The sequence below is a fragment of the Lissotriton helveticus genome, chromosome 4_1 (assembly GCF_964261635.1).
Source record: "Lissotriton helveticus chromosome 4_1, aLisHel1.1, whole genome shotgun sequence".
In the NCBI taxonomy this organism is placed as follows: domain Eukaryota; kingdom Metazoa; phylum Chordata; class Amphibia; order Caudata; family Salamandridae; genus Lissotriton; species Lissotriton helveticus.
In genome coordinates, this window is record NC_136063.1 from 1079257421 (window position 1) to 1079279641 (window position 22221).

The window sequence follows — 22221 nt, forward strand, 5'->3', positions numbered from 1 at the left end:
CTTAATTGTCGTTCGGCAACGAAACACGCAGCAGACATAGCTGCCCTCATCATCAATAAGGAAATTGACCTGGCTATCCTCACAGAGACATGGCTCAATGAATCATCATCTCCTACCATGGATCTCTTAGTACCGCCACAATATAACATCATCAGGCTAGACAGACCTAGGAATGTGGGAGGAGGCATTGCTTGCATTCATCGGTCGGAGATCGAGGTCTGCCATTTCCAATCTGACCCCTTGGAATCCTGTGAATACCTTGGTATTAATGTGAGAACACCAAAGAATCAAAGCTGCAAACTGCATGCATTCTACCATCCACCAGGAGAGAACGCAAAGTTCACAGAACAATTGATGGAGATCATAACGACCAACTCTAACTCGGACGCCAATAATATATTCCTAGGCGACTTTAACCTCCATTGGAATGACGACAGTGATAAACTGGTAAACTCGCTTAAAGACTTCCTCAGTGAGCTAAAACTTGTACAAACTTGCAACCAACCCACTCACTCACAAGGAGCGACATTAGACTGGATTATCTCAAGAAAGGATGAGACATCCATCCTGGCCATTGACCCATGTGACTGGTCCGACCATCACATCATAACATTCACGATCCCTACAATGACAAAGGGCAGGACCGTGCAACCACGCAAGCTCAAGAAACTGATCCGAGACACAAAGGAGGCTAACACTGAAATACTGGTTAAAAGGTGTGAGAGAGACCTGAAGCCACCCATCAATAAGCAAAATGTCAATGAGCTGACGGATCACTACATAACCTCAATCGGTAATATCGTCGAGGACACCATGCCCCAAAAAATGAAAAAGGTATCAGAGAAACCAAAAAATCCTTGGTTTAATGAATCATTGAACGAGGATCGGCGCAAACTGAGAATGGCCGAAAGGAGATGGAGACAACATCCCTCCTCCCCTGAGCTGAAAGCACTCAGAAAAACAAGAAAAGAATACAACAAAAAAATAATCAACTCAAAAAAAGAATTTATCAGAGAAGAGTTGGACAGTGCCAAGAACAGACCACGAAAACTCTTTGAGATTTTAAAACAACAGTCAAATAAACTTGCCAAAACGGTTTTAGAGAATACTAAAACTCCCATAAGCTGCGAGGAATTCTCCTCATTCTTCACGAAAAAATCCAAATTGCTTGAAGATGACCTCACAATTGCAGCAACTAACCTTAAGGCACTGCCTCCATCCATTTACGAGTCCAATTTCTTACCAGAGAGCCTCCAAACTAAAAATAAAGCAAAATGGGTCACATTTGAACTGTATGACCAGGAAAAGATAGCCAGAACGCTGGCAGAACTTAGACCGAACAACCACTTTCAAGACCCATTACCAGGAAAGTGTGTAAGAGACATCAGCCACACTCTAGTTCCGATCTGGACCGAGATAATAAACGCCTCACTTGGACAAGGAACCCTCCCTGACTGTCTAAAAACTGGGCAGGTGATGCCCATCCTCAAAAAACCGACAGCTGTTGCTACAGATCCAAACAACTATCGACCAGTGACCAACATCCCGCTACTGGCTAAACTCATTGAGAAATGTGTGCAGGGCCAACTAAGTCAACACATCGCTAAATTCTCGCTACTGGACGATTGCCAATCAGGTTTCAGAACAGGGCACAGTACCGAAACTGCGATCTTACACATTGTTGATGACGCCCTTCAAGCACTAGACCGAAATCAATCTTGCCTACTGATCCTCCTTGACCTATCATCAGCATTTGATACGGTAAAGCACGAAGTGCTTTTGACCAGACTACAAGACAGGATGGGTTTGTCTGGAAACGTGCTGAAATGGTTCAATTCTTTCCTACAGAACAGGACTCAGCGATTCCTGGTTAACCAAGCAATCTCTTCCCCGAGCCCCAACACAATAGGGGTCCCACAAGGCTCTTCGCTGTCCCCAGATCTATTCAACTTATATGTAGAACCTCTCACGGAGATCCTTCAAAAATCACAGGTATCTTATCATATGTATGCGGACGACACGCAATTATACATAAAGATCGCCTCCCTTGAGGACATTGACCTAATGAATAAGACACTGAAGAGTACTTTGCGATGGTTAACAATGAACCACCTGAAACTAAACGCCCAGAAAACTGAATTCCTGCTAATCTCAACGACTAGAAACCAATCTGATGTTAAAGAGTGGACTAAATTGGTGACAGCACTAAACTGCACCCCGACCCTAGTTGACTCAGCCAAATCACTAGGAATTACACTAGACAAGAACCTCGACATGAAAAACCATATTAACTCAATGGCCAAGAGCGCCCGTTTCCACCTGAACTATTTAAGAAAATTGAAACCCTTTATCACTGAGGCAGATCTAAAACTGGCTATCCAATCACTAGTCATCTCGAGGATCGAATACGGCTGCACCACATTAGCGGGCCTACCAAAAACTTCCACAGCACCTCTGAAAGCCTGCCTCAACGCAGCGGCGAGACTCATTACGGGAACGAAGAAATTCGATCACATATCTCCTCACCTGAAAGCACTAAACTGGCTACCATACGAGGCCAGAATTCAAATGAAGATGGCCTGTATTACGCACAAAGCGGTTCACTACAACACACCTAGATACTTAGCTAAGAAACTGAAGATCTCAGGAGGCAACAGAACAACTAGAAGCGCAAAAGACTTGCTATTACGTCCAGCCTTTTTCCACAAGAAAAAGACCTACAACCGAGCATTCTCTGGAGCTGCCCCCAGAATATGGAACTCACTCCCTCCAAACATCAGGAAGATTCAAAATACAGTAACATTCAAACGAGAACTGAAGAGCCACTTGATGAGTAAATACCCTACTTAGAGAAACCCAAGGATCACTGGGATGATCAAGTACGCTATCTGAGGGCCCCCCTCTCCATGAAAATGGGAAAATCACTATCGAACAATGATCTGATGCCGTGCCCAAGCCAAGGCTTGACACATCACTACTACCTCTTATATGTGTGAACTTTTTAACTATATTTCACAGTCACACTTTATAACTTCTACCTCACTGGATTTATTTATCCCTATATGTGGTACCGTAACTATATGTCACAGTCATTATATATAACTTCTACCTCACTTGATTTATCTATACTTATTATCCTTGATATGCACTCGATCGCCTTCTAACCCTACCTCAACGAGCATGGTTTGTTACCAGGACACTAGCCAAGCCTTGCTCGCCACATAATGCTAATTGTGCAGCCATTATGAATATATTTATATTTAATCTCGTCCATTCAGTATATTGCCTTCTACCTCACTACCCTCTTGTTGTTTTTTATTGTTTTTATTATCTTTATTTGTAATTCCTCCCTTGTTAAGCGCTCTGATACCCACGGGTCTTGTCCGCGCTATACAAAACACTATAAATAAATAAATAAATAAATAAACTGTTGGTTTTGCATTTGTCACCCCGAGTGGGATGGGTATGCTCAGATGTGAGTCCCATGCTCTCCACACCACTGGAGTCTAGCTATCCTGGCTGAAGACGGCTGATAGCCAGAAATTGGTCCTAGGATGCTTGATTCCGGTCCAGGAAAGACATGGCTTGGCAGTTCGGGCTGGACTGTTCCCCTGAGGCAGAGGATCAAGGCTGATTTGCATATGGCCATGTCTGAACTGGGGTGGTGTGGAGTGCAAAAAGACGATGGATTTAGGCCCAGATCTCTGTACTGGGGTGAATGTATGACATTGCTCTGCATTCTGTCCATCAACTGTTGGTTTTGCATTTGTCACCCCGAGTGGGATGGGTATGCTTAGACGTGAGTCCCATGCTCTCCACACCACTGGAGTCAAGCTATCCCGGCTGAAGACGGCTGATAGCCAGATACCGGTCCTAGGATGCTTGATTCCGGTCCAGGAAAGACATGGCTTGGCAGTTTGGGCTGGACTGTTCCCATGAGGCATAGGGTCAAGGCTGATTTGCATATGGCCATGTCTGAACTGGGGTGGTGTGGAGTGCAAAAAAACGATGCATTTAGGCCCAGATCTCTGTACTGGGGTGAATGTATGACATTGTTCTGCAATCTGTCCATCAACTGTTGGTTTTGCATTTGTCACCCCAAGTGGGATGGGTATGCTCAGACGTGAGTCCCATGCTTTCCACACCACTGGAGTCAAGCTATCCTGGCTGAAGACGGCTGATAGCCAGAAACCGGTCCTAGGATGCTTGATTCCGGTCCAGGAAAGACATGGCTTGGCAGTTCGGGCTGGACTGCTCCCATGAGGCAGAGGGTCAAGGCTGATTTGCATATGGCCATGTCTGAACTGGGGTGGTGTGGAGTGCAAAAAGACGATGGATTTAGGCCCAGATCTCTGTACTGGGGTGAATGTATGACATTGCTCTGCATTCTGTCCATCAACTGTTGGTTTTGCATTTGTCACCCCGAGTGGGATGGGTATGCTTAGACTTGAGTCCCATGCTCTCCACACCACTGGAGTCAAGCTATCCCGGCTGAAGACGGCTGATAGCCAGAAACCGGTCCTAGGATGCTTGATTCCAGTCCAGGAAAGACATGGCTTGGCAGTTCGGGCTGGACTGTTCCCATGAGGCACAGGGTCAAGGCTGATTTGCATATGGCCATGTCTGAACTGGGGTGATGTGGAGTGCAAACAAACGATGCATTTAGGCCCAGATCTCTGTACTGGGGTGAATGTATGACATTGTTCTGCATTCTGTCCATCAACTGTTGGTTTTGCATTTGTCACCCCAAGTGGGATGGGTATGCTCAGACGTGAGTCCCATGCTTTCCACACCACTGGAGTCAAGCTATCCTGGCTGAAGACGGCTGATAGCCAGAAACCGGTCCTAGGATGCTTGATTCTGGTCCAGGAAAGACATGGCTTGGCAGTTCGGGCTGGACTGCTCCCATGAGGCAGAGGGTCAAGGCTGATTTGCATATGGCCATGTCTGAACTGGGGTGGTGTGGAGTGCAAAAAGACGATGGATTTAGGCCCAGATCTCTGTACTGGGGTGAATGTATGACATTGCTCTGCATTCTGTCCATCAACTGTTGGTTTTGCATTTGTCACCCCGAGTGGGATGGGTATGCTTAGACGTGAGTCCCATGCTCTCCACACCACTGGAGTCAAGCTATCCCGGCTGAAGACGGCTGATAGCCAGAAACCGGTCCTAGGATGCTTGATTCCAGTCCAGGAAAGACATGGCTTGGCAGTTCGGGCTGGACTGTTCCCATGAGGCACAGGGTCAAGGCTGATTTGCATATGGCCATGTCTGAACTGGGGTGATGTGGAGTGCAAACAAACGATGCATTTAGGCCCAGATCTCTGTACTGGGGTGAATGTATGACATTGTTCTGCATTCTGTCCATCAACTGTTGGTTTTGCATTTGTCACCCCAAGTGGGATGGGTATGCTCAGACGTGAGTCCCATGCTTTCCACACCACTGGAGTCAAGCTATCCTGGCTGAAGACGGCTGATAGCCAGAAACCGGTCCTAGGATGCTTGATTCCGGTCCAGGAAAGACATGGCTTGGCAGTTCGGGCCGGACTGCTCCCATGAGGCACGGGGTCAAGGCTTTTTTGCATATGGCCATGTCTGAACTGGGGTGGTGTGGAGTGCAAAAAAACGATGGATTTAGGCCCAGATCTCTGTACTGGGGTGAATGTATGACATTGTTCTGCATTCTGTCCATCAACTGTTGGTTTTGCATTTGTCACCCCGAGTGGGATGGGTATGCTCAGATGTGAGTCCCATGCTCTCCACACCACTGGAGTCAAGCTATCCTGGCTGAAGACGGCTGATAGCCAGAAACCGGTCCTAGGATGCTTGATTCCGGTGCAGGAAAGACATGGCTTGGCAGTTCGGGCTGGACTGTTCCCATGAGGCACAGGGTCAAGGCTGATTTGCATATGGCCATGTCTGAACTGGGGTGGTGTGGAGTGCAAAAAAACAATGGATTTAGGCCCAGATCTCTGTACTGGGGTGAATGTATGACATTGTTCTGCATTCTGTCCATCAACTGTTGGTTTTGCATTTGTCACCCCGAGTGGGATGGGTATGCTCAGATGTGAGTCCCATGCTCTTCACACCACTGGAGTCAAGCTATCCTGGCTGAAGATGGCTGATAGCCAGAAACCGGTCCTAGGATGCTTGATTCCGGTCCAGGAAAGACATGGCTTGGCAGTTCGGGCTGGACTGTTCCCCTGAGGCACAGGGTCAAGGCTGATTTGCATATGGCCATGTCTGAACTGGGGTGGTGTGGAGTGCAAAAAGACGATGGATTTAGGCCCAGATCTCTGTACTGGGGTGAATGTATGACATTGTTCTACATTCTGTCCATCAACTGTTGGTTTTGCATTTGTCACCCCGAGTGGGATGGGTATGCTCAGATGTGAGTCCCATGCTCTTCACACCACTGGAGTCAAGCTATCCTGGCTGAAGACGGCTGATAGCCAGAAACCAGTCCTAGGATGCTTGATTCCGGTCCAGGAAAGACATGGCTTGGCAGTTCAGGCTGGACTGTTCCCCTGAGGCACAGGGTCAAGGCTGATTTGCACATGGCCATGTCTGAACTGGGGTGGTGTGGAGTGCAAAAAGACGATGGATTTAGGCCCAGATCTCTGTACTGGGGTGAATGTATGACATTGTTCTGCATTCTGTCCATCAACTGTTGGTTTTGCATTTGTCACCCCGAGTGGGATGGGTATGCTCAGACGTGAGTCCCATGCTCTCCACAACACTGGAGTCAAGCTATCCTGGCTGAAGATGGCTGATAGCCAGAAACCGGTCCTAGGATGCTTGATTCGGGTCCAGGAAAGACATGGCTTGGCAGTTCGGGCCGGACTGTTCCCATGAGGCACAGGGTCACGGCTGATTTGCATATGGCCATGTCTGAACTGAGGTGGTGTGGAGTGCAAAAAAACGATGGATTTAGGCCCAGATCTCTGTACTGGGGTGAATGTATGACATTGTTCTGCATTCTGTCCATCAACTGTTGGTTTTGCATTTGTCACCCCGAGTGGGATGGGTATGCTCAGATGTGAGTCCCATGCTCTCCACACCACTGGAGTCTAGCTATCCTGGCTGAAGACGGCTGATAGCCAGAAATTGGTCCTAGGATGCTTGATTCCGGTCCAGGAAAGACATGGCTTGGCAGTTCGGGCTGGACTGTTCCCCTGAGGCACAGGGTCAAGGCTGATTTGCATATGGCCATATCTGAACTGGGGTGGTGTGGAGTGCAAAAAGACGATGGATTTAGGCCCAGATCTCTGTACTGGGGTGAATGTATGACATTGCTCTGCATTCTGTCCATCAACTGTTGGTTTTGCATTTGTCACCCCGAGTGGGATGGGTATGCTCAGACGTGAGTCCCATGCTCTCCACACCACTGGAGTCAAGCTATCACGGCTGAAGAGGTCTGATAGCCAGAAACCGGTCCAAGGATGCTTGATTCTGGTCCAGGAAAGACATGGCTTGGCAGTTCGGGCTGGACTGTTCCCATGAGGCACAGGGTCAAGGCTGATTTGCATATGGCCATGTCTGAACTGGGGTGGTGTGGAGTGCAAAAAAGCGATGCATTTAGGCCCAGATCTCTGTACTGGGGTGAATGTATGACATTGTTCTGCATTCTGTCCATCAACTGTTGGTTTTGCATTTGTCACCCCGAGTGGGATGGGTATGCTCAGATGTGAGTCCCATGCTCTCCACACCACTGGAGTCAAGCTATCCTGGCTGAAGACGTCTGATAGCCTGAAACCGGTCCTAGGCTGCTTGATTCCGGTCCAGGAAAGATATGGCTTGGCAGTTCGGGCTGGACTGTTCCCCTGAGGCACAGGGTCAAGGCTGATTTGCATATGGCCATGTCTGAACTGGGGTGGTGTGGAGTGCAAAAAGACGATGGATTTAGGCCCAGATCTCTGTACTGGGGTGAATGTATGACATTACTCTGCATTCTGTCCATCAACTGTTGGTTTTGCATTTGTCACCCCGAGTGGGATGGGTATGCTCAGACGTGAGTCCCATGCTCTCCACACCACTGGAGTCAAGCTATCCCGGCTGAAGACGGCTGATAGCCAGAAACCGGTCCTAGGCTGCTTGATTCCGGTCCAGGAAAGACATGGCTTGGCAGTTTGGGCTGGACTGTTCCCATGAGGCACAGGGTCAAGGCTGATTTGCATAGGGCCATGTCTGAACTGGGGTGGTGTGGAGTGCAAAAAACCGATGGATTTAGGCCCAGATCTCTGTAATGGGGTGAATGTATGACATTGTTCTGCATTCTGTCCATCAACTGTTGGTTTTGCATTTGTCACCCCGAGTGGGATGGGTATGCTCAGATGTGAGTCCCATGCTCTTCACACCACTGGAGTCAAGCTATCCTGGCTGAAGACAGCTGATAGCCAGAAACCGGTCCTAGGATGCTTGATTCCGGTCCAGGAAAGACATGGCTTGGCAGTTCGGGCTGGACTGTTCCCCTGAGGCACAGGGTCAAGGCTGATTTGCATATGGCCATGTCTGAACTGGGGTGGTGTGGAGTGCAAAAAGACGATGGATTTAGGCCCAGATCTCTGTACTGGGGTGAATGTATGACATTGTTCTGCATTCTGTCCATCAACTGTTGGTTTTGCATTTGTCACCCCGAGTGGGATGGGTATGCTCAGATGTGAGTCCCATGCTCTTCACACCACTGGAGTCAAGCTATCCTGGCTGAAGACGGCTGATAGCCAGAAACCGGTCCTAGGATGCTTGATTCCGGTCCAGGAAAGACATGGCTTGGCAGTTCGGGCTGGACTGTTCCCCTGAGGCACAGGGTCAAGGCTGATTTGCATATGGCCATGTCTGAACTGGGGTGGTGTGGAGTGCAAAAAGACGATGGATTTAGGCCCAGATCTCTGTACTGGGGTGAATGTATGACATTGTTCTGCATTCTGTCCATCAACTGTTGGTTTTGCATTTGTCACCCCAAGTGGGATGGGTATGCTCAGACGTGAGTCCCATGCTCTCCACAACACTGGAGTCAAGCTATCCTGGCTGAAGACGGCTGATAGCCAGAAACCGGTCCTAGGATGCTTGATTCGGGTCCAGTAAAGACATGGCTTGGCAGTTCGGGCCGGACTGTTCCCATGAGGCACAGGGTCAAGGCTGATTTGCATATGACCATGTCTGAACTGGGGTGGTGTGGAGTGCAAAAAAACGATGGATTTAGGCCCAGATCTCTGTACTGGGGTGAATGTATGACATTGTTCTGCATTCTGTCCATCAACTGTTGGTTTTGCATGCAGATAATTCACACCAGTTTATTTCTCTTGGTGCTGGCAGGATACTGGGTTATAGCTTGTGTACTGCTCATGTATATTGTCAGTCGAGTCTGTTAAGTTGCAGATTTGGGTTTGTCTTTCAAAGTTTCAAGTTATTTTCCATCAATGTCAATTCTAATTCAGACCCTATGTAGTTGTTTCTTGTTCTTCGGCGGTAGGCAGTTCCTCAAACAATACAACTGCTCCTTGGCATTGCTCTGATTCCTGTCTCAGTTAAATAATCTGCTCTTGACAAACAATGTTACAAATGGTCTAGCTTATATGGTAAGAGTGGTTCTTACTTTCGTGTTTGAATTTTGAGTACGCAAATAAAGAGGTGTTTCATTACATTTTCGAGATTTCAATTCAAAATGTACTAGATCTTTTGGCGGTGGGAAAAGTGGTGGGCGGTGAGTCAGGTGACCCCCTCCATGTACTTTGCTGGGGGGCCCCATCAGGTTTCGTAACGCCACTGATAGGTAGAATTACTGTGCATTTATACTGTATGTAAAGCACATGCTTATGTAGTACTTCTGAATCTTGTCCGGAATGTACAATACAAGTACTACATTATTTATAATTTTAGTGGTAACTAATCAAAGGAATAAGTATTGCATGCTTCAGTTGACACCATTGGACATAAATCATGTTGGAAATAGCTGCAAAGGTTAGTACAAATTAATGACATTTTCAATTGTAGGCTCTAAAATGTGTCTTTACAAACTAGGATATCGGATGTTAAATTTGGTACCTGTTTTGTTAAAATTCAGTGGACAGTCACTCCATGGAAGTGGTTCTTGGAAGGAGTTGAAGAAATACCACATCACCCATGCAATTATCGTATTGTAGTACAAACCCACGAGGAATGATACTAACATTGAGGCAATACCTGAGAAAAGGAATTGGATAATTGTTTGATATTTGCCTTACTATTTCATTCATCAAACTGTCATTTGCAAATTGGAAACATGCACAAGATAATTTTGAATAAGCTTATAAAGGCCGTCAATGAACACTATACTTAAACAACACTTAACATACAGTTTATTAAGGAATCAAGCTGTTAAACAGAGTAGATTCCAAGTAGACGCTTAAAGATTCTGTCAGGAGGTTAGTCATGCATCTTTATGATTATGTTGCTTGTATAACGCTTACTCGAGAACTTAAGGCCTCATGTACAAAATAATTCTGTAGTCACAAAGTATGCAAATTATGACGTTCAAACATAAGAGACTGTAGTCCATTAACATAAAACAATAAATATCATCACATCACTAATTACAATTTTATCTCTAAATAAAATATTCTATTCAAAAACAACATTCCTACTCACTAATGAAAAACGTCCTGTGACTCAAACAACATCTAAAAACTGCATGGAAATAAAAAACATAATTGCTTTCAATTTGTTAATCACTCCACAATTCATTATGTTAGTTTTTAAAAATGTCCACCTTTCCATATATAAAATAGAAAATCCAATAAACAGCGGAGGCCGGTAATTTGAGCAGGTGGAGAGTGGGCGGGCCATATGCACACACAGCAATATCACAAAATTAAATGATGGACGGAATGTTGAAACTTTCTAACACTCAACCCATACACAGATCTGGGTTTAATCCATTGTTATTTTTCTTGCGACGTCAACTGAGTTTAGACCCAATCATATGAAAATCAGTCTTGACACTGCTCCCCATGGGAACAGCCCAGCCCGAACTACCAGGCCAGGAAAACAAGCATCCTGGGATCGGTTTCAGGGCATCACCTTTCATCAGACAGGCTAGCTTGAATCCGTTGAAATAGCAAACACGGTGCCCACATCTGGGCATACCCTTCTCACTTAGGGTGAAATTGCAAAACAAAAAGATGATGGATTTGCGTATGGCTGGTTCTGAACTGGGGTGGCGAAGTGAGCTAAAAAAAGATGATGGATTCAACCCAGATCTGTGACTGGGGGTTTGTGTCTGAAAAGTTTCAGATCCCCGCCCATCATCTCCTTGTGTTTGCTTTGTTCGCCCTAAGTTGGCAGAGTATGCCCAGACGTGGGTCCCTTGCTCACTTTTCCAATGGATTCAAGTTAGCCTGGCTGATGAAGGGTGTTAACCCGAAACCAGTCCCAGGATGCTTGTTTCGGTCCAGGGAAGGCCTGGCTTGGCAGTTTGGCTGGACTGTTCTCATGAGGAACAGGGTTATGACTGATTTGCATATGGCTGGGTCTGAACTGGGGTGGCGAAGTGAGCTAAAGAACGATGATGGATTCAACCCAGGTCTGTGACTGGGGGTGAGTGTCTGAAAAGTTTCAGCTTTGCGTCCATCATCTCCTTGTGTTTTCTCTTGCTCGCTACGTCACTGGATTCAAGCTAGCCTGGCTGATGGCGGTGTGATATTCCGAAACCATTCCCAGGATGCTTGTTTCCGGTCCAAGGAGGACCTGGAATTCCTTGCTTGGTAGTTTGGGCTGGACTGTTCTCATGAGGAACAGGGTCATGACTGATTTGCAAATGGTTGGGTTGGTGAAGTGAGCTAAAGAACGATGATGGATTCCACCCAGATCTGTGACTGGGGGTGAGTTTCAGCGCTCCATCCATCATTTCTTTGTGCTTTCTTTTCTCGCCCTAATTTGGCAGGATATGCTCAGATGTGGGCCCCTTGCTCACTATGCCACTGGATTCAAGGTAGCCTGCCTGATGAGGGTTGTTACCCCGAAACTGGTCCCAGCATGCTTGTTCCTGGTTTAGGGAAGACCTGGCTTGGCAGTTCGGGCTAGACTGTTCACATGGGGAACAGGGTCATGACAATGAAGGAATTTAAAATGGATAAGTCACAGTCTAGAATTGGGTGACATATCCCTGAATGTGAAAAAGGGGTTCCCAAGCTCGCCTCCCATTCTCATTGGGCTAGGGTGCGCATACTGGATATTCGTGCTGCATGCCAGAGAACATGCGTGAAATAAGTTCTCAGGGGGAGGGATTGGTTAAAAATGCTTCCAGGACTTGGAAAGTTGGGGGTGTGATCAGGAACAAAGGATATTAGGCTTGAAGCGCTGCCCATAGCTGGAAGTAAGTCATCCTGTCAAGGAGCCCAGTATGGTCCTCTCCCAATACTGTATCCAGGTGAACAAAAACGCCTTCCGGGGAAAGCATGCCCTAGTGTATGTAACTGGAGCTTGTGTAAATGCTGGCAGACCCCAGTCTCAGGCATGAAAGGCAGTGCAGGGTGACTAGTTAGCAGCACCGATGGAGCGCACATAGTGTACAGACGTGCTCTGTGGCATAGCTGCTTCCATGCCCAGACAGTGCATTCGACTGTATCCATCCCAGGCCGCGGGCGATGCTGTTGAGGCGATCTGGACCTGCAGTTTTTAAAAAAAAACTCCTTGTTGGCCACCACCCGCCACCCCTGGATTTTTTAATGTACATGAGGCTCAGTACAGGGTTCTCTTTAACGGTATATTCTGGGTCAATAATATCGGTTCTGGCATCTGGCCCACCTTCACTTTTCTAGTTTTAGATGTCCCAAAGCTCCCCCTCATTTATGCATAAATTAGCGGTGTGCTGCGTGCCCTCGCCCAGCCATGTCTGTACTTTCTAAACGTACCTAATGTTCAGCATAGGGCTCATCTAGATGTTACATACTAAGCCACATGTTGCTAGTCTGTGAAACTAAAAGACTGCACTCTTTGCCATCCCGGCATGTAAGACCTAACCCTCGGTCACGCCGTCACCGGACTACAAGTACCAGTATCGGCGCTTACTCCCCCGACTGGTCCGTTGTCCCTTTCAACTACTCCGGGAAACCCAGCCCGTTCCGTTTAAAATACACACTCCATCCGGTCCCAAGCGCCGCCACACGCCGGAGACCGCTGAACAGACTGAATCCTGTGCGGGCTTGAGTAAGTATCCGTTTTCATTTTTTTGCAAACCAGAGGTGCTCGTTCTACGCCAGTCTCCGGCTTTGAACGCTTGCAAAAAACAACCCTCCATTTATTTTGTCTCACGCAGTTTCGACTCAAAGGTCAGCAGCCCCCCTCCCATGATCTTCCGATTTACCCGTGAGCGTCCAACAAATATGTCTTCGACTTTTGTTGACTTTTTTCAAGTCCAGGTAGGACCAGTTGCACTTAATCCACGTGTCTGGTGTTTGTTGATTTATTAAGCCAGGTCCAGTAGCCCTCACCGCCTCCATCATTATTATATTTGTTGCAGGAATTCCAATCTGTGTGAAGCCATCTTACACCCCTGCAGTTCCTGCGCGATTTCTGCAGGTACTATCATTTTGTTTAAATTCCCAGTGAGCCAGAGAGAGTACCATCATGTCACCGCAACACAATATTTACACTGAATCCCACTTTTTACAGATAAGGATTCACCCAGTCCACATCCTGAGGAGAACCCTCAACTTACCAGTGGTTCGAAACGCGTTGACCCCCAGCCTGTGATAGGGAAAAAGGGTGCAGCTAGGGAATTATTAATATCATTGCCACTCTCCCTCACTGTTCAATCATATAAAAAGACTTAATCACAGGTGTATTTAGACAGGCAGGCAGTTGTATTCAATTTATGTGTCCGCCTGTCTATTGGTTTATTATTCATAGGACTGGTATTTTGCTAAATGTCTTCATGTTTCAATTTATTTGTACATAGTATATTCTTTTTGGTGCATGTAAATTTGAGTATGTATTGTGAACTATTTTCACTCTTGTATATATTGCGCACATTTTTGTCTGAATGTTAACCTGATTGTTTTGACAAAGGTGTTCCTTTAAGACATACAGACGAACTAACGATATTTGAATAAAATAGAATAATCTAAAATTTCTGTGTAAGCAGACTCGTGGTTCACGCAGCACAGACAGGCTGGGTGGGTCCCAAATAACTAAAAAACAAAACCTGACTAGCTATCTTGTTCTGTTTTGTGGGTGAAACAGTGCCATGTGTAGCGGAACCGGTTCCGCTTGATCGCTTTCAGGGACGGTATGTGCCATAAAGAGTGTCAGGTAGATCCAATGAAACCCAAAGTGGCCCTGTGCGCAGCTGTGATATAATTCCATGTCAGTTGCTCCCAATCTCCTTGCACAAATGAGAGCGTAATTAGCTCCCAGGTCGCACGAGGCTACCCACCTGATCAAGCGAGGGAAATCAGGTTTGAGCGCAGCCTCCTCTTGAATTGTGGGAAATTCACAAACACATAAAGGAATTTTGGTAGGCCACCATCTTAGCAATGGGCGATCCGGCCAGCCAGGGAGAGATGGAGCTTTCTCCAACGGGGATGCCTACTCTCAAACCACTCCATGAGCCTGTCATAATTGCATCTCCACAATTCCTTATTGTCTTACTGATCCAGATGCCTAGATACTTCACTGGGGAAGTCACCCACTTGGGAGGGAATTCGGACTGAAATAAGACCGTTGCAGCTGTGAGTGGAAAAATCATAGACTTCCCCCAGTTAACATTGATGCCTGAAAGTCCACCGAATCTTGTGATTTTGCAAATAAGGGTGTCGAGATTTGTCTCTAGGTGATTGATGTAAAGAGTCACATCATCCGGGTACATTGACTCCAAGATTATCCTAGGCATGACATCAAGCCCCATCTGAGCATGATGCTGTCACAATGTGGCTGCCAGAGGCTCCATTGCTATGGCAAAGAGGAGGGGTGAGAGTGTACACCCCTGTCTCATACCTCAGGCTACAGTAATTGAGGGGATAGCACACCGTTAATCCGCAACCTGGCAGTCGGAGGGGTGTACAATAATGCAAGCTTTTAGATGAAGGCAGGGTTCACACCAATACGGGTCAGGAGTGAAAACAGATAAGGCCATTCCAGCGTATCGAACGCCTTTGGTTGCGTCCAGAACTACAGCAGCGGCAGGGAGGGATCCACCTCCTGCATCACCGCAAAGAGTGTACGGAGGCTATGGGCGATTCTCCTGCCAGGAACAAATCCACATTGGTCGGGCCGAAGCAGCGGAAGTAGCCACGTAGCTAATAACTTAGTGAGGATTTTATTATCCACATTAATCATTGAGATTGGCCTGTAGGAGTCAGAGTAGCGGATCTTTATCCGGCTTAATTATGGTCACTATCAGTGCCTCTCGGAGAGATGGGGAAAGAGCGCCAGCTTAAGCGAGTCTTCATACATGGTGGGGTGCAAGTAGTGGTGCAAACTCCTTGTAGAAAGCAGGGGTCAAACCATCCAGGCCCAGGGCCTTGTCCCTGGGCATGGCCCACATTACCCTAATCCCTCCTCCTCCGTGTAAGGATCATCTAGATACTTTCGGTGTGCGTCACTGAGCCACACTAACTCTATGGAGTCAAAGAAGGGGAGTAGGTCAGGAAGTGTCTCCAACTGTCGTGCGGCATACAGGGAAAAATAATAGTTGGTCATTTCAGCTTGAACTGATGCCTGTCTCACCGCAACTGCCCCCTCATCTGTGCGCAGCTTGCTGATATAATCAGTTGCCTATGGCTCCTCAAGTAGGCTCGCCAGAGTTTTGCCAGCCCGGTTGCCCTCACCATAGTGGCAGGCGCGCGCCTCCCGGTCCAAGTAGTGCGTTCCTCTGTGCGCGGCCTCCTCAAACTCCACTATCTGGGCCTTAATCTGCCCAAGGACTGTGAGCTGACCAGACTCAAAAAATTTCAGTTCGAGCAAGTGAATCTCCTTTTCAAGCCACCGCAGATTGTTTCTTAACGAGCGCAGGACACCCTGATCAAAGCCTTGAACGCTTCCCATAGCATGGACAAGGACTCTACTGAGCCCACGTTAGTAGCAAAGTAGTCCTGTATGGCGGACCCAATATCCGCTTGGAACACCTAGTCTCGAATAGTGGCAGCTGGGAGTCTACAGCTGAAAGGTCAATTCGGCAAGTCCGGTAAAAAAAATTCTAGTAATACTGGGGCATGGTCCGAGAGCATTCGGGGAAGATAAGTCCAACATCTAGTCCAGGTGTCCGCATTACAAGATATAAGCCAATAGTCAATTTTAGACCAACTGGGGTGTGCTGAGGAGGTACAGGTTTACTCCCGGTCATGTTGGTGTTGGCGACGCCAAACATCGAACAAATCATGATCTTCCTTAAGGGTCCAAAGCTGTGCCGCAGCTCGAATGTGAGGCCTGTGAGCGCCGCTGGTTCTGTCAATATCGGAGTTGAGTATTACGTTGAAGTCGCCCCCACAAAGTACCACCATGGGGCCTAGGGAGTCTGCCAACTGCCACATCTCAGTGAAGAATTGGGGATCGTCAGTATTAGGGGCGTAAACTGATGTGAATCTAACTGGGCAACCAGGGAGGACCCCCGCCACCAAAACATAACGCCCCTGGGGATCACATATCACTGTGCGCGTATGCCAATGGAGACCCTTCCTAACGATAATGGCTGTGCCTCCGGCATAAATGGAGTAACCGCCTATAAACTTTTCACCCATCCACCCCACCCACTGGCGTGAACAGTTGGTCCCCATAAGATGTAGCTCCTGTAAAAAACAAATGTCCACTCCATAATGATGAAGGAGCGCAACCATCAATCGCAACTTTCTACCGTCATTCAGACCCCTCACATTCTAGATTACTGCTTTGAGGGAGGGTGCCCCATCAGTAGTTAGAGTCATCCTTCCATTTCCATGCATACATGCACGCCACTCGGAGAGCAGGGGTCAGCAATTGTACAACCCGGACCAGAGTGAGGAAGAAGAGAAAAGAGGCAAAGAAGAAGCAAAACAACCTATCCCAGGTAGCTCACCTGCCACCCAAACAGCCCACCCCCACCCACTACAGCCACCCAACATGACTAGAGTGCATCTACCCTGCACATACAAGGCCGAACAAGGCCATCAACAATATGAAACATGAGACTCATCCCAAGGGGTGGCGCCAGGAGGCTCAGCACCAAAGAGTCAGGTGGCTGGAAAAAGGGCACCCAAGAGGGCAACACAATCAAGCAGTCAGGTAGTCCAGTCAAATGCCGACTCCCTCAAATGCTCATAGGGACACGGAGTACAGTAAGTCCGGATGTGCGCCAGTTCAGCCGGATGCAAGAGTCTCTCCAGATGAGTGTGTGGAACAGAGCACTACCAGACTGGCTCAGGCATTTTCATTGAGGGGGTCTTCAGCCACCTGGTCCCAATTCACGGGGCCCTCCAGTCTTGAACATTTGAGGCTGCGTGTAAACTTGGCAGCAAGCTCAGGATTTGTGAATAAAGATGTCTTGCTGAAGTGGAAGATGCAAAGCTTCACTGGGTAGAGCAAGGAATACTTGATGTCCAGATGCTGAAGCAGTCTTTTGACCGGTACAAATTCTCGGTGGGCAGCCTGAACAGACAAGGTGAAATTGGGGAAGAAGGAGAATGAGTGGCCCTGATATCTGAGGTCATGGTGATCCCAGGCCTTTTGCAGCACAGTGTTGTGGTCCCTATAGTTTAAAAGTCTCGCAATGATTGGGCGAGCCGGGGCCCGAGGGGGGGTTGAAGACAGAGGGGCCTGTGGGCACGCTCCACACAATGGACATCGCTGATAGAGTCTTGCCAAAGTGGGATCGCAACATTTCCTCAACAAAATCCTCTACGTGGGTCATCGCAGTTGTTTCCTCGATTCCAAGAATGCACAGATTGTTGCACCGGGACCTCTCTTCGAGGTATTCATTTTTGTTTCTGATGACCTCCAGCACTTTCTCCATACAGAGTAGCTTCTCCCGGGTCGTCACTCCCTCATCCTCCTGGGCAGATGTCCTCTGCTCAACTTCTGTGAGGCGCTAATCATGGTTCATCACCGTGTCCCTGAGCCGGTCCAGGCGATCCAACATCGAGTCACTCTTCAAGTCAATGGCGGATAGAGAATGTTTCAGATCAGCAAACATTTTGCGAATGTTGGGCTCTGGGGAAGAAGTGGCATCCATGGTCACTGCGTTTGGGTCCTCGGCCGATGAGGTGGTCCCCCTCGGGGTTTTACGCTGCTCAAACAAAATGTTGGGTTGCTTTGTGTCCGTCTTACTTATGGCAAACTGGCTGGTCAAGCCACCAGAGATGACTGACTCCTGTGCAAATCCATTGGATCCCAGGGTGAGCACAGCGGGGCGCTTAGTGCAGACAAGTCATGCGGCCGGTATGTCTAGCCCACCATGCTTAACTTCAATGCCCTTGGTGTAGCTCAACGTGTCCTCATGAGGAGTGCATGACAATCGTGGCTTGAAAATGTTCTTAAAAACCTCTAAGTTGGTTGCTGAAAGTGGGAGCTCATGCTGCAAAGTGTTTACCCTCAGTGACAGTCCATTCTACTGCATTAGTCACCTTTTCGCAGATTAGGCAGTACGAAGCTATCTCAGCAGCGGACTGAACAGAGAGGCAAGTTCATGCGTCAAAGCATGCAACATTGAGGGTATTTGGTTCTGGGACCAGAAGTGGTTGTGGATGCAGAGAGAACAGTCAGGCAGCAAAAAAGGTCCCTCAATGCAAGGGCCTTACTGGGGCCCATCTCCAGGGCGTTGTAGTAGACTATGCCGGATAGCAGATGTAGGAGAGTAGGGTCTGCTTCCTATGGTTACCCGCACTTTGTGCTGTGATTCACTGGTTTTTCGACTTTAGTATAGCTGTGGCCCTGCTAATCAGGCCCACAGCCTAGCTGTTCTCTCTCTAAATTGATACCATGTACTTTAGGTACATACCAGATTGGTTGGTTACTGGGTCACCCTTGTGAGCCCCTGTATAGTGTACCCTAGGTACCCAGGGCATAGGTACACCCTAGGCTTACCAGGGGCTGCAGCATATCTGTAATCCCACACTCTGCACACCAATGTGACAAGTTGGCCTGGCATATGATGTCCACTATTCTAGTGGGCACCTTGCACCAGTCCAAACGACCCTTATTGATGGTAGGTTTAAAGTCAACCTTATAGAAAGCTATCCTAATGGTGGCTGTGGAAAGCAGCCTTCAGGCTAAGACTTAGAGGCGAGTTAAGCAAGTTGTTTTACCAGTCTATAATCTCTTGAATGATCAAATGAAATGCACACCACACCAGGTATATATCAAATATATATGTATTTATTCTTAAACACAACCTCTCTGGACTCTTTATGAGGTCAGAGGTAAAAGTACAATACAAGGATCTTAATTAGCATACAATAAGTTGCACAGTATATGTTATGCCGTAGGGGCCTCACAAACCATATACTAAAATAGTGGTATAAGAACCAGGTGAGGGTTAGAAAGCAGGCCTAGGACCTGTAGAACCGCTTGGGCAACCAGGAACCACCCAAGGTAGGGACGCAGGAGACCCACAGGGGACGCGTGCAGTGTCTAAACACAGGCGCGAATCACCCTTGACTTTCTATGGAGAACGAACAAGTTACAATTTTAAAGATTAAGGACACTTAGAGGTGAACTACGATGGAACCCTTTTAGACTAGAACACTTCGAGAGTCAAGACCCACGGGCGCACCGGAGTACTCGTGTTACCTCACCCACGGATGCCGGGTGCATAGGTGTCCTTTGGTGTCGGGTTTCGTCGTCGATTCCAATGGAGAGCTGCGAAGAAATGCTGCAGGCGACCAAAGGAAAAGTATCCGGGTGGATCCAAGGGTGGATCGGAGATGTGAAGAACCTGAAAGCAGAGGGGACAGAGTCTGGGTCACTACCCAGTGACCAGGATGGCGACAGGAAGAAGCCAGCCGATGTTGGGTGTTTTCAGGTGAAAGGGGTGAAGTTTGACTCTTCAGCCACGAGGACCAGGAGGCGTTGATGACAACCAGGAGCTGGATTTGAGCTGTCCCACAAAGGATGTCGAGCGCTGCAGCATCCGAATCAGGATTGTACCCAACAAGCCTTGGCAACAGCAACCCATGCAAGATGACAAGATTGGCTTCGGTTCAGACCAGCAAGGTCTGGGGGACTCCTCCTTTGGAGGGGAGTCAGAGTATGTCTGGAGCAACCATAAAAACTCAAGAAAAAAACGATTTGCCTTTGTCGGGGCTCACTAGACTACAGACTAGGAACCGCAAAGGAGCCTTGAGCTGCGGTGAAGAAAGGGGACTCACGGGTCACTCGTGGAGTGCTGGCCTCTGTACTTCGGTGCAAAAGGTGCTCGGGGCAGGGGCTTCACATACCCCAATGCACAACTTTGGGATACCTCGAGAAGTAGGTGCAGTTGCAAAAATGCAGGATGTCGAGGAGTTCCGGTCCCACGTCTCTCGTTTCAGCTACAGGTCTCAGCTCTGCTGGGAACTCGTGCCAGCTTCAGAGATGTCAGGAAGTCCATGTCATGTGTCGCAGATTCTTCAGGATCCGGCGGGACCCTCGAAAATGCAGACCAGCAAAGATGCTTCTTGGCGCATGTTTGAACAGGGGGGTCACTTCTTGACCCCAAGGGAGATTCTTCCATCTTCCAGTCGATATGGAATGTCGAAGGTCCAGGATATATGTTGCAGAGTTTCGTCCAGGGTGATCTAAAGTCCTAGGGACTGGGTTCCTATTCTTATAGTAAGTTTAGGGGATGGACTAACTCTAGGGTTCCACATATGGGAGGACCTGGGGAGGGGTTGGTTACACCCCTTCCCCTTTGTCCAGTTTCATGCCAGAGCTGGGGCTGAGTGCCCCAGCAACTGGTTTGAACTGGGAAATGCATGGAGCACCTTGTGTGCCCCAGGAAGTGTCTGCAAAGCATTCCCGGATTGCAACCCACCCTGCCCCAATACACTAAAGCCTGTCTGGGGAGGTGCTGGGACCTCCCTGGACAGGAAACCTATTGTACAGGCCTTCCCTGCTGGAGTTTCGTCCAGGTGCAGGAGGTCAGACTTGTGTCTATGGCAGCAGCATCCATTTTGTGATGCTGGAGCTCAGTTTAACTTTAACCGGGTATACCAGTGTGTACATGACTTCTCCCTCTAGAAGGGTGGAATGCTACCCCCGCATGCCAGAGCTGGCGGGGGTAGTATTCCAAAGTGTTTGACACCAAACACAACATGTTTTGATAAAGTCAAACCAAAGTTAGCAGTAACCGCGAGGATTATAATGCACTTAAGAGTATACGGCATGGCTATATCATAGAACAGCTATAAGGAGATGGTTCCGAAAGCTGCAGAGGGGCTCAGCTCATGCTAAGGGCACCCTCGTCCACAAAACCAAGCACTCTGCCTTCAGGATTGTCAAGGCCTGCCATAGGAGTGACTTATAGGTTAATATGTGTATATATGTAAAGGTAGATATAAGTATACTATATCTAAGTAAGGGGTGCTTACACCACCTTACCCAGTCTGCAAGTGCAGGCCTGTGGATTCATTTTGGAAGGCATCCCAGGGGTGGCATAATACATGCTTCAGTCCCTGGTAGGCCTCTGGGATACCTATACCCTGGGTACATAAGGTACAATATACAGGGACTCACAAAGGTTACCCAGTAGCCAATCTGGTATGTACCTAAAGTACTTGGAATCCATTGTATAGAGAAAGCAGATAGAATAGTGCCCTGAATAGCAGGGTCCCAGTCCAACTAAGTCGAAAACCAGCAAAACACCAGGCAAAAAGTGGGGGTAACCATATAGTCAGATTCCATCTTCCATCAGTGGCGATGCCCGAACCTCACAATGTTCTGGAGTCACATCAAGGAGATAGTGGGGTTTCCTATTCCTTCTACACCTATAGTTACCCTACTGGGCATTAAGCCTTTAACACTAACTGCGATGACAAACACGGACTGGCGCTTGATTTTACATTTGTTAGGGGCGGCTTGGCAGTCAATCGCCTTACTTTACTTTACCCCGCCCTAGCCACTTGCTTTACCGGTTTATGGACTTTTTAGACCTTGAATTACTTACTGCTCGCATTAAACAGACAGATGCCAGATTCACTCTGACCTGGCAGCCCCTCCTACACTATTTCACAATGACCAGACACTGCCGGCTGGTTCCACCCTGACTATGCGTTCTATAACTGTTTGATGACTCGC

General features: G+C 47.8%; 1 protein-coding gene across 7 annotated transcripts in view; it reads right to left on the reverse strand.

Annotated features, from left to right (window-relative positions):
• The window catches only part of LOC144828987 (sodium-dependent neutral amino acid transporter B(0)AT1-like), a 1274746-nt gene that overhangs the window by 1144482 nt on the left and 108043 nt on the right, over window positions 1–22221 (reverse strand). For all 7 annotated transcript variants that reach the window (XM_078687667.1, XM_078687664.1, XM_078687665.1 and 4 more), the window contains one exon: window positions 10045–10182. In XM_078687667.1, the coding sequence (XP_078543793.1) occupies window positions 10045–10182 (138 nt within the window). The remainder of the gene's footprint in view (window positions 1–10044; window positions 10183–22221) is intronic.